A 14,649-nucleotide genomic window follows, 5' to 3' on the forward strand; every position below is an offset into this window, starting at 1 on the left:
CATTGTGTAAAATATATTTATACTACATTATCATAAATAAGTTTAGTCTTTTGGACGGGGTAGGGAGAGTCAGACTTTTAGATTTCAGATTGACCGACCCCGATAAATAAAAATTTAAAACAGTAATACAAAAGAGGATTCTATAAATTAAAAGCCAAATAAAAATTGAAAAAAAAAGAAAAGTTTTTTAAACAGGGATAAAATTTTATTTCTTATATTCAATCATCTTATTTTTAAATGAATAATTTAATAAATACATCTATTGTATTATGCATCATATTTAGATCATAAATTGAGAACAATGCACATTACATTAAATTATAATAACTAATTTACCGAATTTTTCTTTGCTAATGTTTTTCTTGCTGTGTTCCTCAAGAGACAATAACATATGTTGTTCATATTAAACTATGTTTTTCTAAATTATTGTGAACTAAGAACTAACATGCTTTGATTCAGATAAGGTACTAAATAAATATATTTAAAAGATATATTGTCCCCGCTGAACAATGTTTTGTTGAATAGGCCATTTTAATGACACATACTAGTTATTCAATTTGACCAAAAGTTTTATATAAAAATTAATATTTACCAGCCAAAAAAATGTTAATTTAAAGAAAAGATATTCAAACAGAAACTCATTGTATGTTTCTGGTTAATTTGACCATTTATTTGTATAATTATTGTAAACGAAATCATTTAAAAAAAAATGTTATTAAAACTACAAAATGCTCCAATCAAAGTTCCAACTTGGACTAGGCCATCTTAATCTTTATTTCATGATTTAGGGGGGGGGGGGAGGGGAGGGGATACATCTTTAATTACAGTAGTTAGTATACAATAATAATGTTGGAAAAAATTTTATGAAAGACAAAAGCATTTAATTATTACTAGTTTGCAAGAAATACATTATTTCGTAATTTTTCAATGATTTACTCTTAGTCTGAATCGTAAAAAGTACCTTGTGATTATCGTCAATGAGTACATAGGTAGTTAAAAAGTAAAATATAATTGTTTATTATGCATTTATTTGGACTATGGCATTTTAGCACAATATGCATGTGATTGACATGTTAGTCTGACCCTGTGCTCATTCATACTTGTGGATTGTGTCAGATTTCTTACTATGCACAACTTAAAACATGTGTGACAGCAGATAGCCTATTGATGGATGTTGTAGTTGAAAACATGTGTTTTAAGTCTAGTCTGATTGGTCAAACATTCAAGGCAGGAACTGTTGTTTTGTGGGGTTTTCCTGGGGGACTTTGCAACCTATATAATATTTAACAGTTCAAAGCCTGCCCATTCCGCTACAGGGAAACTAAAAATTACCCTTGCACATTTTTTCCCTTAATTGTTTATTTCATTCGTCGAGTTACTCATCGTTTCAAAGAACTGCAAATTTCTTTCTCCTTTCGGGTGTGCATAGTTTTCTTCGCTAGGGTTTTCTCGTCGTCCGGTTTCGATTGAAATTTGTCATTCATTCCGTTTGCTGCGTCAATCACAATATCTCAGCTTAAGACAAATTTTGACTTAGATTCTATAATATTGGATTAATTTCTATCAGTATCACATTGATACAAAATATACCCAAGTGCCAATAGCCACTGAATAATTTCAGTATAATTTAAAATATCCTTTTCTATTAAGTTGCTGCCTTCAACAAGCTGAATATTTTGCAACTACCAGGCCAATTTGCAACTACCAGACCTACTAGAAAGCCTATATTCAAATAATTGGGCAAGGGTTTACTGCTTAAGCATAGCATCACTTAAAATACAGGGCTGGTCAATCACATTTTACACCTTGGACCAAAATCTAAAAACCTTAAAAAAAGCATGCTATATACAGTAAAATTCTCTTATGCATACAATTTTTACTGAAAATATTAACTAGCTGCCAGTAAATTAGGCAATCTTAATTATTGGTGTGATAATTGCAAGTCAAATGCTATTCTTCGATTAAGTACAGGTTAAAAGCGCACTGGAAATATGTCAAAGGTCATTACACAATCCTAGATGACCTTTGTGTACCCTGTAAATTTGCCAGGTCAACTCCAGGCTCTGGAGTGTCGGACAGAACTTAACGTTACAATGGTTATGTAGCGATTTTCTTTTTTGTATGAAATAAATCTTCTAATTTTTGCAATCATGATAGGATAAAAATGATATGTATATTTATATATATATATCTTGTTTTTCTGTAGGCCACTAATGGTACAGATACAATGATGAAAAGTGGACAGTCCACTACAATACAAACAAGACACCAAGTTATAACAGCCATGAAGGAATACGAAGCTAAATCATTTGAGGTTTGTGCTTGCTATAGTAGATAGAAATTAGGATTCTCTACTGTAAACCTGAGAAACTTTGGATTAGGCTGTCCTTATGCAGCGTCTAACAAGATCATTATACAGTAGTGGTCCCAACTTTTTATGAATTCATAGCTAACCCATATAGGGTGCTATAATGTTTACAAAATGCATCCAAACATAGAGGGTGCTATTTAAACAAATCTATGGCTTCAAAATCTATAGTAAGAAATGGGGTGTCTAGAAAACTCAGATCTAGAAAACTCAGATCTCAGATATATCTGAGATCTGAGTTTTCTAGACACCCTAAGAAATGGACATGCCTGACTGTCAAATGCATTATGCTGATATTGTGTATTGTGTTAAACAAAAGGGGCATCACAGTTGTAGAGCCTAAATTTATCAGTATTGGGAGACGAAGGATCACTTAAAATATCTGGAATTTCCCATGGTTTTTTACAGACTTGGAAGGTATAGATATGATGCCCAATCCTTTAGAAAATCTTAAAAAGCTTTGCATACATTAAACAGAACCGAATGCCAATTTCATCCGCTTTTTACTGGATGTTTTTTCTTTTGTAGGAGTTACGATCTGAAGATTATGCAGCTAACCGCAAGGGTTCTACAGGAGGCGGCTTGGGTACCACAACAACTGACAAAGGATTGTTTAGCCAGCCATCAACTTCAAGTGCTGGTTTCGGCTTTGGCTCCGCAAACAAACCTGGAAGTTTTGGATGTAAGTTTTAACATTTTACTGTCATTAGTGTTTCATATCAAGCGAACGCATCCAAGATGATGTTATCAACATCATCTTCTCATTGGCTGTAATGGTGTAAGATCATTTTAATCCAGACCTTTTTATTTGAATTGCCCCGTGTGGGATGATTAAAGAATTTTGAATTGAATTGAATTGAATTAACATTGGCAAGGTTTCGCTGGTGGTAGAAAAAGTCTTCTCAGATAAGGACTATAAACCGTAGGTCCAGTGCACTCGCTTATGTGCACTTTAAAGAACCTAGTACATCTTTTGAGATGAGTAAGCAGGTTACCCTGGTGTACTAGTATACACACAGCCTCTGTCATACACAGACAGTTATCATAACTCCTCATGAGGGCTGTTTAGGGTCACCCTCTATAAATAAGGTTGAATCCTTATCCAAGAGGACTTGTTCCTACCACCTGTAACCTGTATCGATAGGTTGTGGTGACTATCAATTTCATAATTATTAATACATTTGATTTGTTTAAATGTAGCCTTTGGTAGTACAAATACAGGGCTAAGTACCTTTGGTCAGACATCCACATCACAGCCAGGAAGCAGTCTCTTTGGTGGACAGAACAAGTCATTTTTTGGTGGTACATCAACAGGTACTACAACACCATTTGGTGGTGCCGCTGCTACTGGTGCAACTACAGGAACATTCGGACAACCGGCCAAGGTAGGTTTGGTCAGTTATGGCACTTATACAGCACACATTTCTTTAAAATTCGTAATCAGTGAGCCATGTCTACACTATCAAACTTTATGTGACAAAAAATGTGATGTGTCCATATATTTAAGCACGTCACTACTGTATCATATTTGGGCACATCAGACTTTTTTTGTCAAATTATTTTGATAGTGTAGACAGAGGTTTAGAGTGGGATTACACCTGCATCAGTGCAATAATCGTAAAATAAACTTTTTTCTAGAATTTGTTTGGTCAGCAAACAGCAACATCTAATACTGGGTTGTTTGGCAATACCGGTACTGGCTTTGGTGCAACAGGATCGTTTGGTACGCAAAACACAGGATTTGGTCAACAGCCATCGGTATGTATATTCTTTTACAAATATTTTGTAAATTCAAAGTCTACAGAAACAAATACAGATAAACTTTATTTTATAATTCATAGGAAAAAAATGTGATGTGGCCATATATGGACATGATGATTTCATATCACCACCATATTTGGGCATATCACTACCATATTTGGGCACACATTTTTGTAAAATTAGTGAAGACAGGGCTTAAGAGATTATGTCAATATTATTCTGCATAGTATTAGTTGGTGAGATGCATATTATTAGGGAAAATTTCAAAAATATCTAATCAATCATACATAACATTATTTAAATTTGATTAAAAATTGTTATGCTTTTAATTTAATGTCTAGCCTAAGAATTACATTTAGTCGTAGAAAATTCATTTGGGAAGTTACTGATATATACTGATTAGAAAGAGTTAGCTGTAGTATGTGTGTTTATGAAGAAGTCTTTATAACACACCTGAGTGTATTCTTGCCATTTGAATGAATAATTTTGTATCATGACGTTAATTATTAATTCTATTATATTTTAAAAGTTCTATATTGGTTCCATTACACAGTAGCTTTTTTTTCTGGGGACTGTTGCATTATTAAACAATAAATATTTCTTACAAAAAATGCTTTTTGAGGTTACAGTTTTAATTATTGTTCTTTCACAATTAAATGATGTTTTTTAAAAATTTATATTCTTTTTATTAATTTAATAAATAATAATTTATTATCAATTTTTGTTGTTTAACAATCGGTAGGCCTAGTACACATTTAGTGTAACGTAAGATAGTGTGAAATGCTCTATTTAATTATAAAGCAGGGTCTATCTGGTATTAAATACATAATTGTTTTGAGGATGGGGATTATAATTGGATTCAGTTTTATTTTTCTGGTGACTATTGCATAATAAAAAAACCAACCTGTATTAGGTGCCATCTATAACTGCCATTATAAATAATAATCCAAGGGCAAATTACTGAAAATATGACAATGCTGTGGGTATCAGTGGCTTGATCCCAATTAAGATCCAAAAATAAAGTGAAAAGCTAAATCAAAACGATAAAGTAAAACAGCCAGAAAAGTTAGCAGGGCTTTTGGGCAACTCTAGCCCTTCATCATCATTTAATTATAAATATTGAAATAATTCTTTGAATGCGAAGAATGTTTTCAGTTGTTGCCAGAGTGTTTTATTTATTTGCTTTGTTTTACTTTGTTGTTAGGCTTAGGCTATACAATATTTATTTATCTTTGATATATTTATTTTGATAGACTGGACTATTTGGAAATAAAACTGGATTTGGAACCACAACATCAACAGCAAATACCGGCTTTGCTTTTGGAACTAATACCGGTACCACAGGTCTCTTTGGACCCACTAAACAAACTGGTTTGAATCTTGGTAAGACTGTAGTATTTTTGGTTCTAGTTGTGCACTACCTTTCCATATCGTACATATCATTTTCAAGGCCAGGCTATAGTCACAGGGGTCCCAAGTCTACCGCTACTCGCGGTAGTCTACCGCTTTTAGTACCCATCTACCGCGCTACCGCTATCTCAACGTTTTCTATCGCAATTTGATTTTTTTACTGCATTTTCAAATTTCCCCATATTTTTGGCCAAATTGATTTACGGTTACACCCAGGCTCAGCCCAGGTCAACAATAGTCAATAACCAGACAAAAGTGAGGCAGGATGTTGAAACAATGTCTATTCATGCAGTCTCCGTGGTCTATTATTGTATTTTTATTTGTATGCACTGCCTTTGTTAAACCGTAACAATAATATAAACATGCACGGTGTACACTACAAGCCGGACTTAGAAAAAAAAGAAGCGTGCAACCAACCGTGAATCAATCACGTGGTAACCGGAATACGCGATTATCAATTTTGGGAGGATCCAAGTTTTAACTAAATAAACGCTTTGATTACACAGTGGTTGAGACACGTTTTTAATAGTTATTACATACAACACCCTCATAATTAATGAACTCTACCAATGTTGATCCGCTGCAAAGAACAACAGATCGCACATCGCACGAGGTTGTTGAGGCGGTGTTTTATTTGGTTTTACTGTACGATCCGATAATACGAACATTTTAAATGATTTAAAAGGCATGGATTCGCCAAGCAAGTAGGCCTACGTTTAATAAAAATTTACCTAAGATTTTCGTAAGTTCTTTTGTTCAAACTTGTTATTTATATAGTAATAATCCACCCGTTCCGGCATGCACGCTAGGCTTCTAGCCTAGGCCTACTCCTCGATCGATCGATGTCGCTGGTGGGGAATTTCCCAGCGATAAGAAATCGGCGAAATAGCTCATAAACGGCATACATTTTAATGTTATATCTTTAATGCCAGTGTAATTACGTATGGATAAAACAATATAAAACTCAATGTTTTTCATCTGAAATAATATGTTAACTCGCGTAATGTAGCATAAGACGGATTCGGAATAGTTATTTCGATTGTTTTTGGGTTTTAAAATGGTAGCTAGCTAGAGCCTAGAAGTAGAAGCCCTATGCCTAGGCCTGTGCCTAAAAAAATGAGTAAATTCTATTGGGCAATACTATCATGTGTAAATATTGTACATTATGTAATTAAGTTAAATTATTTTATATACTGGATAAACCTATGTAAAAATGTATGTGTAAATATTGTATATACTGTATATGTAACATATTTAGTTAATTAAGAGACGTAAACGACACGCGTGTTGATTTTCGATTCCCCGCACGTTGACTTTCGACGCCCCGACGAATTGAATGTGCTTCACGACAAAATCTCCTGCGAATGGACTTTCCCAAGTTGGGACCTCTGTAGTCAGAACGTCTCAAAATGTTGGTGCAAGATCTTTCATCTTTCATTATCAAGTTTTTATAGCATGCGCGAAAACATTCATTAACTAAAAGTCAAGCAGCCTAGCTAGTCTAATACCCTGTATAGGCCTAATGTTTTACATTAACATTACGGAAAGTCATGTTTTGTGAAATATTTAACGGAAAAGAATTAAAATATTGCCCTGTATTTATTTATTGGAAAAAAGAACTTATTTGATTCTTACTTGGCCGATTTCCATATAAAGACGGAGATAGAGGCCCATATAATCAATTTATCATACCCTAAAACTCATGATGAATATTCGTATCGCAAAAAAAAAAATCTTTTTTTAAAGTGATAAAAAGCATTAAAAGGTGTGGGAGAGTAGGAAGCGAAGTAATGTTTTACTCTGGGGGTATGGGATGGAAGTGCTGCATTAGAGTATTGATTATTATTATATTATTTCAGATTTTGAAAATTCCATGTATACAACAAACAATACAATCGCAATAAAATAGGATTTTCTCCCATTTAATGAAGAGATTGTAACAAGATCATTTTTTACTATTAAAAACTCTTATTCCAAAACCATAGACGCACTTGTCTTTCCTGAATTATTCAGTTTTATTCATGTACTATATATCTTTTGCTTTTAGGAGGTACCACTGGTTTTAATACCAACACATCCACAAGTGGAGGACTGTTTGGTGCAAAAACAAACACAGGTTTCGGTGGTGGTGGTCTTGGTACTGGGTTTGGTAGTACTGGTACCAGTGGTTCACTCTTTAGTGGTCTTAACAAACAAACTGGCCTTGGTACAACTTTCAATACTGGTTCAAGTAAGTATATAAATTTGATTTTAGTTTACACCCGATATAAAAGATAAAACCAATGTACAAAACAGGATGATAATTGTTTTTTAACTATCTTGGGCCAATATGCAAAACCCCTAAAAAATCCTATCTCTACTCAATTTCGGATGCAAAACGTAAATTTACTTTTCGCTACTGTAAATGGGGATGAATTTTTTTTACTTGAATTTCTATTTTGTTTAGATTTCAAAATCAAAACCAACAGCAAAATGAATCGCCAACAACAGGAGGGTTAAGGTTTATTTTTTACCCACTGTTGGAATGGTTACAATGTTGATACAGCAGTAATAATATTATATTACCTTTTTTGTAGCTGGATTTTCTAGTGGCCTAAATACAGGAGGGGGACTAAATCTTGGAGGTGTAGGAGCAGCAATTGGAGGGTAAGAGAAATTGTAAAATGTATGGCTGTCTGCAGATCTAGGCCTAGAATTTAGTTTACCGTTGTGAACTACCTTTAGATCAGGCATCTGATATAATGCCTAAATGAGGGTTACATTTTAAGTTATTTTTTTACTATAGGATTATACACACATCAGGTATAGAACAAATTCTAAACCGCCTGGTAATATACTGAAAATGTATTAATTAAATTTGAAACGATAAAATAAGGAAATCTGTGAGAATGAGAAAAAGTCGCCCAAACCGAGATTTGAACCCGGACCTCCTGCTTAATATGCAGATGTCCTAACCATTAGACCACTGGGGCTTATAGGATTATATTGATATGTAGTATGATTGTAAACCAGTAATTTTAACTTATGACAGTTTCGTCTAGCTACGTATCAATATACTAATCGAAACCAGAGGAATATGTTTTGCTTTGATAAAGTTTTTAAAAAAAATTGTTTTTCTTAATTTCCAGTGCAAACGCAGACCATGCAGCACAAGTTCAACAAGTTCAATTAATGACACTTATCACGTCACCGTACGGTGACAATCCTTTGTTTCGCAACATGATACAGACAACAGGACAGCGTGATGAGATACTCAAGCCTACTAGTGCCGCTGCTCAAAAGGCTCTCATTTCATCACCATATAAGGTATGGTTATTATTTTATGTGAACTGGTAATTTATGCAAAATATGTGCTTCTTCAACATCCCATTTATAATAATGAATTATATTCCGCCGGTTTCCATCACAAATTAGGTGCTCTTTGACACAACAATGCTATGAATGAAATCATTTAGGGTTGTTGAAATAAGGATGATAGTTGATGGTAAAGCAAATTAACAAGGTCCACAATTAATGACTTAATGTTTATTATCGTTTTTGCAACTTACATTGTTATACATTATACGAATTTGTTTATTCATCAAATCATAAAATAATATGTACAAGTATAAGTTTAATAAAAATAATCCTTGACCTCGACACAGGTTTTATGGTTGATAGGTCCAGACGATTGACAGCACCTAAGTTGCTCGTAGGTCGTAAAACATGGGTGTTCCACTAAAATGAGAAATTAATTCCATTTAAATGAAATAATGATGACTGCAAAGTAAACTGACTGTTTTTTAATGGCCTGTACAGTCAGCTACAGGATGGATAATGTAATACATTATGTATAAAATGCTCCATTTATTCTATTGAATTTCGTTTCAGGTGTCATCTCGTCCGAGCCCTAAGATCAGGCCCAAAGCTCTTCAGGGTCTTAGCACAAAGTCGCAGCTGTTTGAAGGCTTAGAAGAGGAAGACGCTGTGATAAGATCAGATTCATTTGTGCCTAGACGAAGTGTGAAAAAGCTGGTAATAAAGAAAAAATCTCCTGGAGTATGTAGTTCTTGCTTTAAACTTATTTTTACTATAAAATAAAGAAATTACAGTAGAACCTGATTTAACGTTTCCCTGGATTTTACATACGCTTAAAATAATCGATGACGTCATCATTTTTTTACATTAGAGGAGCAATTTAACAACAAACAAAGCCATGGCTGTGTGCGGAATTCTGCTCTTTGTGACAAGCTACACACATGCATTTCCCCTACAGCAGCGACTGTTTTTATTGATAGAAAATACAAGAACATTGATATTTTATTTAACATATATTAAACGCACAGGCTGTACATACTGTACTTTTCTAGTTAGGCCTCACCTCTTGCTAGGCCTGCTAGCCTGGCCTGAATAGTCTAGGCCAGGCCTAGCTAGTGACCACCTGCATGCTGTACAGTAAAGTAGGCAAACACGGTAGCCTTTATAACAACGATCTCTACGTATTTGAGGTCAATTTAAGGTCCATCTGGATTTTACAAATCCCATGTTTTACGTACGCCTTTCGGTGCCGTACCGTACGTAAAATGAAGGTTCTACTGTAATTAATATTTGTTTAAAATATTTTGAGGAAGCTAAAATTTCACATCCAAGCAATTAATTTTATATCTATTCGCCGTTACCTGTCCAATACACAGCTTACAATAGTGAATTATGTGAAATGGTGTACAATGCATGCTGAGCATACCATCTTTGACATTAAATAGCAATGACTTCTCTGTGACGTATAAAAAATGGCTGAGAATTTCCAGACACTGTGTAAAGCTCTGTCTACACTATCAAATTTTATGCGACAAAAAAATGTGATGTGTCCATATGTGGGCATGATGATGTCATACCACTACCAACCATATTTGGCCATATCACTACCATATTTGGTAACATCACACAGTGATATACCCAGAATATTATTGTCTTTTTTAGGCAACCTTTGTGATATCCATCTAATATTATTTGTTCTTTTTTTCCAGGGATCATTTAATTCGCTTGGCTTTAGGAGATCTGAGGATGACTTGGTTTCGCCATTACCTCTATTCCCAACGGAATCTGTTTCTCAAAGTGGAGACACTTCAATGTCACAAACAAGGTAATAATTTGATCAGATATTAATTTTCTTTTGTGATAGACACAATACATTTCAATGAATGAATTGTCACAATAACAACAACAACCTGTACCATGTAGTTCCATCTACCAATTTATGTAAAGAAGACATGTATATTATGAAATCACACCATATGACAGCCCTTTGTTGTAGTGTAGTGATCTTGTCGCATGAGTGTTTTCACTTAAAACTCTTTATTGCAACAAGATATAAGCATTATTGAATTATATACAAATAACAATAAAATATACAACTTCACATTTCAAATATAAAATTACATTAAAATATAAACCAAGTTATCTTATATTATAATATAGATAATCTTATATAAAGTATTTGAAAACATAAAACCAGCACTGTGAATCTTGTGTTTAAGTTATTAGATTTCATGAACTTGCATTACAATTATATAGGATTAATCATTTTTATGCTGACTTTAACTAAAATGCCTTACCACGTTGACACACCGGTTCTCGTCAGATCACCGAAGTTAAGCGACGTTGGGCCAGGTTAGAGCTTGGATGGGAGACCATCTGGGAATAGCGGGTGCTGTATGTGGAGCGGGGGTCCCATTAGGCATTTGAAATCAGCACTGCTGACTCTTATGGCAGTCCCTGCATCTAGTATCTGCCTCAGACGTATTGGCTCCTCTTCTCTGGTTAAGGTGGGCACTGGATGAGAGAAGTCAATGGTCAATGTTGGGACCAGCCACAGGTGCATTAAACAGTCCTGGCTTAGTCTTCATTCAGATGAATGTAGACTAATTTACATTGTTGATTACGACAGAAGTTGGCCATATATTATCAACTTAAATAGATATATTATGATATGAAGCAAATAAATTGATGGCATCTCCCACAAGGCAATGCATATGCCAACTGAACAGTCAATGAAAGCCTGATGTTCTCAATAGCGAGGTGTGGTTTAACAAAGCAATTAACATGTACTGATTCTATCTAGTTTTGTGTATTGTTAATTTTTCCTTTATTATGTTGTACACTGTTTAATACAAGCAGGTATTGACATTCAATGGCACGAGGAGCAGTAATAAGATATTGAATTGAATACAGATTGAAAAGATTTAATATACAGTACTATTTAGGGGAAACTATTTTATGCTAGCTGTGAATGAGGCTCTTAATATTAGTTGCATCATTTCTGTTGCTAATGTGATATATTGAAATCAGAAATACACTGCATATGGTTTTGGGAAATTATTTATACATGTGATGTGGAGCTTGTTTGAAATTCAATTTGGTTGGCACACCTAATAGAATGTAATCACATAAGATATTATAGAAGTCTTAAGATTGAGTGAAAACCCAGGATAGACAGATTCTGTGTGGGACAAGCTACACGGTTTTCCACTCACCGTTATCGCTCGTCTTTAAATTTTTGATTAGATTATTTTGAGTGTTAGTTTCAGTTTAGGACACTTGGCTATCCAGGTGCGCATGTATTGAAGTACAAGTACTTTTTAAAATAAGGGATTTGTTGCAGTCAAATGTCTACAACATGGGTGAATTTTAATGGAGCATCACAATAGCATCTTTGGTATAGATAACACAATGTATTGACTCGTTCAGTGAACCATGTCAATATATTGCTAAAGGTATTCATTGTATATAACTATACTTAAAAACCACAAGAAGAAAAAACCACAATTGGGTGCCATTGGTCTAGGGAATTTATATGGGTGCTGTTGTTAATATTTTGTCCTGTTCCACCTTCAGCTTTGTTTACACTACTTTATTTTTTTGCACTTTAAAAGAACCGGATCCTGTTGCTAAGACTCCTACATAACAAATATGACAATACATTGTATACTGAAATAAAGCTTGAAATAGCCAGAAATAACTTTAATTTCCTTATGTACTGACCTAAAATCCAATTAAAGTATCTGAAATTTTCCCCAAATAGAGAGGGGGGAAAGAAGGGTGGGTTGAGGGAGAAGGAACAGTGGAGAGAAAGGGGAAAAGAGGAGGTTGAAAAGAAGAAGGGTGGAGTTGAAGAGGGAAAAGGGAAGGGACAAAAGAATGGTGGAGGAAGAGTGGAAAGAGAGGTGGAAAGGGGAGATTGAAAAGAAGGCTGGAGGAAAGAGAGGAGAGAAAGGGGAGGGAGACAAGAAGGGTGGAGAGAGAGGGAAGAGTGGCGAGAAAGGGGAGGTTGAAAAGGAGGGTGAATTCTTGCCTCTTTAGTTAATTAAAAATACTTTTTATGGTGACTTTCCATGTTAAGACATTATTAATTAAATTATCAAATCTTCACTACTTTTGGATATTTATGCTAATTGCCACGGACATGTTTCCATTGAAATTGAATTTTTTCTTTCTATTTTGTATCAGTCATCCAATAGGAGATGGTCATGATGTATTGGTAACAAGCCCAGCACATGAAGCAAGTAGTAGTCAGGAACCAGTGTAAGTATTTTAAATAAAGTTTATTTTGTGATCATCAAGAAATGCTTTTTAGCATTTAGCCGGCTATAACTTGTGACGTGAAAGAAAGACAATGCTGGCTGCGTTTTTATGGAAACTGGCAACATGCATGCTTTCTGTCGAATCTTTAGAAATCCATTAAAAAGAATATACTTTTAATACTGCATTTGATTTTTTAAAGCAATGTTTATTCCTCCAACATTTTATAAATGACCTGGCCTTTGTAATTAATTTACTTTATTTAATTCAATTTCTGCCATATACAATACAAAGAAAAAACAAATTGAAATATTAAAGGGCAAGGAAAGGCCAAGGAAAGGCCAAACAAACAGGTGCTAAACACCTATGCTAGTATGATAGTAAAATTACCGACAGTGGTAGCACTCGACATGAAGGGACCCTAGGGGAGTTGAAAGTTGTGGTATGTGTCTTCCACACCTGTGCGCAATTCAGCCCAGTAGGCTGCAAGTGACAGGTTATTCCCCCATTTACATTTACAGTGTTTGGGCCTGTTTCTGCTGCAACTGCTCAAAATACGGTATAAAATACGGTATTTTTTATACCGTATTTTTTAGTACCCCGTTTCTGCTAACAATACTTCTTGGGTGGTCGTGTTAAATTTCATCTTTTTTACCCAAATTGCCATTCATTTATTTGATCGATAATTAAAAGTCGCAATAAAGGAAGTTTTACGTCTCACTTTCAACAGCCTAGCCCTAGTGATAGAGATGTTGTGAGAGCACAGAAAACATCGTAATGGGGACAATTAATTCGTTCCCTCCCCGAGTTATTGTATTTTGCAATGTTGTACTGCTTTCGCAGGCTCTTCAGCTTTGAGTTTACTTGCTTTGGAGACAAGTTTATTCCATACTCCTGCTTTATTTTTCGCGCCGCGGCTCTAGCCAGCTATGTCCCAGGAGGACACATTCATTAATAAGCTGTTTCATAGCGGTAGCTTTAGTATCTAAGGCTGACAGTTTTGTGAATTTGGAAACTCGACTATAATTTATAGGTAGCTGCTGGACCCAAAAAACGTCTGGGAGAAGAGAGTCTATATGAAAGCCTTTGCTGATAATACAGTATTATTGAGATGTAGACGGAAATCTGTAAAATCTTGTTTAATAAATAATAACTTCGTTTTTGCTGTCAACCAGGCCTGTATTATAATAAGTCACTGTCAAATAATCATTCGATAATGGTCAAAACTTTATTTTGGCTCTGTCAACATAAAGGGAAGTATTTATCAATGACTTTCTTTTTTATGACTGTCAATCTAGGCCAATGTTATAATTCAAAATGAAAATCCAACCTCTCTAATCAAAAGATTGAACTCGAAAACGGACCGTTTTTTTGAATTGGGTATGTTGAAACATTTCAATATTCATTTAAAAAAGTACATTAATTATGGTATTGATCAGTGGCTATAGAGGCGTAAAAACCCTCGGTCTATATCATGTAAAATGCACTGTGGAAGGGTCATTATTAAGACTGCAAAATTGGGCTTATCAACAAATAAATACTTTCGTTCAAAA

General features: G+C 34.5%; 1 protein-coding gene and 1 pseudogene across 1 annotated transcript in view; both read left to right on the plus strand.

Annotated features, from left to right (window-relative positions):
* Window positions 1-2,171: 2,171 nt before the first annotated feature.
* Window positions 2,172-14,649, plus strand: part of LOC140049974 (nuclear pore complex protein Nup98-Nup96-like) — a 48,421-nt gene continuing 35,943 nt past the window's right edge. Inside the window, exons 1-11 of the mRNA XM_072094935.1 lie at window positions 2,172-2,314; window positions 2,897-3,050; window positions 3,569-3,753; window positions 4,007-4,126; window positions 5,383-5,512; window positions 7,587-7,769; window positions 8,116-8,185; window positions 8,668-8,845; window positions 9,410-9,577; window positions 10,546-10,661; window positions 13,025-13,099. Coding sequence (XP_071951036.1) covers window positions 2,228-2,314; window positions 2,897-3,050; window positions 3,569-3,753; window positions 4,007-4,126; window positions 5,383-5,512; window positions 7,587-7,769; window positions 8,116-8,185; window positions 8,668-8,845; window positions 9,410-9,577; window positions 10,546-10,661; window positions 13,025-13,099 — 1,466 coding nt within the window. The 5' untranslated portion in view covers window positions 2,172-2,227. The remainder of the gene's footprint in view (window positions 2,315-2,896; window positions 3,051-3,568; window positions 3,754-4,006; window positions 4,127-5,382; window positions 5,513-7,586; window positions 7,770-8,115; window positions 8,186-8,667; window positions 8,846-9,409; window positions 9,578-10,545; window positions 10,662-13,024; window positions 13,100-14,649) is intronic.
* Window positions 11,120-11,237, plus strand: LOC140050623 (5S ribosomal RNA; annotated as a pseudogene).

This window comes from Antedon mediterranea, chromosome 5 (assembly GCF_964355755.1).
Source record: "Antedon mediterranea chromosome 5, ecAntMedi1.1, whole genome shotgun sequence".
Taxonomy (NCBI): domain Eukaryota; kingdom Metazoa; phylum Echinodermata; class Crinoidea; order Comatulida; family Antedonidae; genus Antedon; species Antedon mediterranea.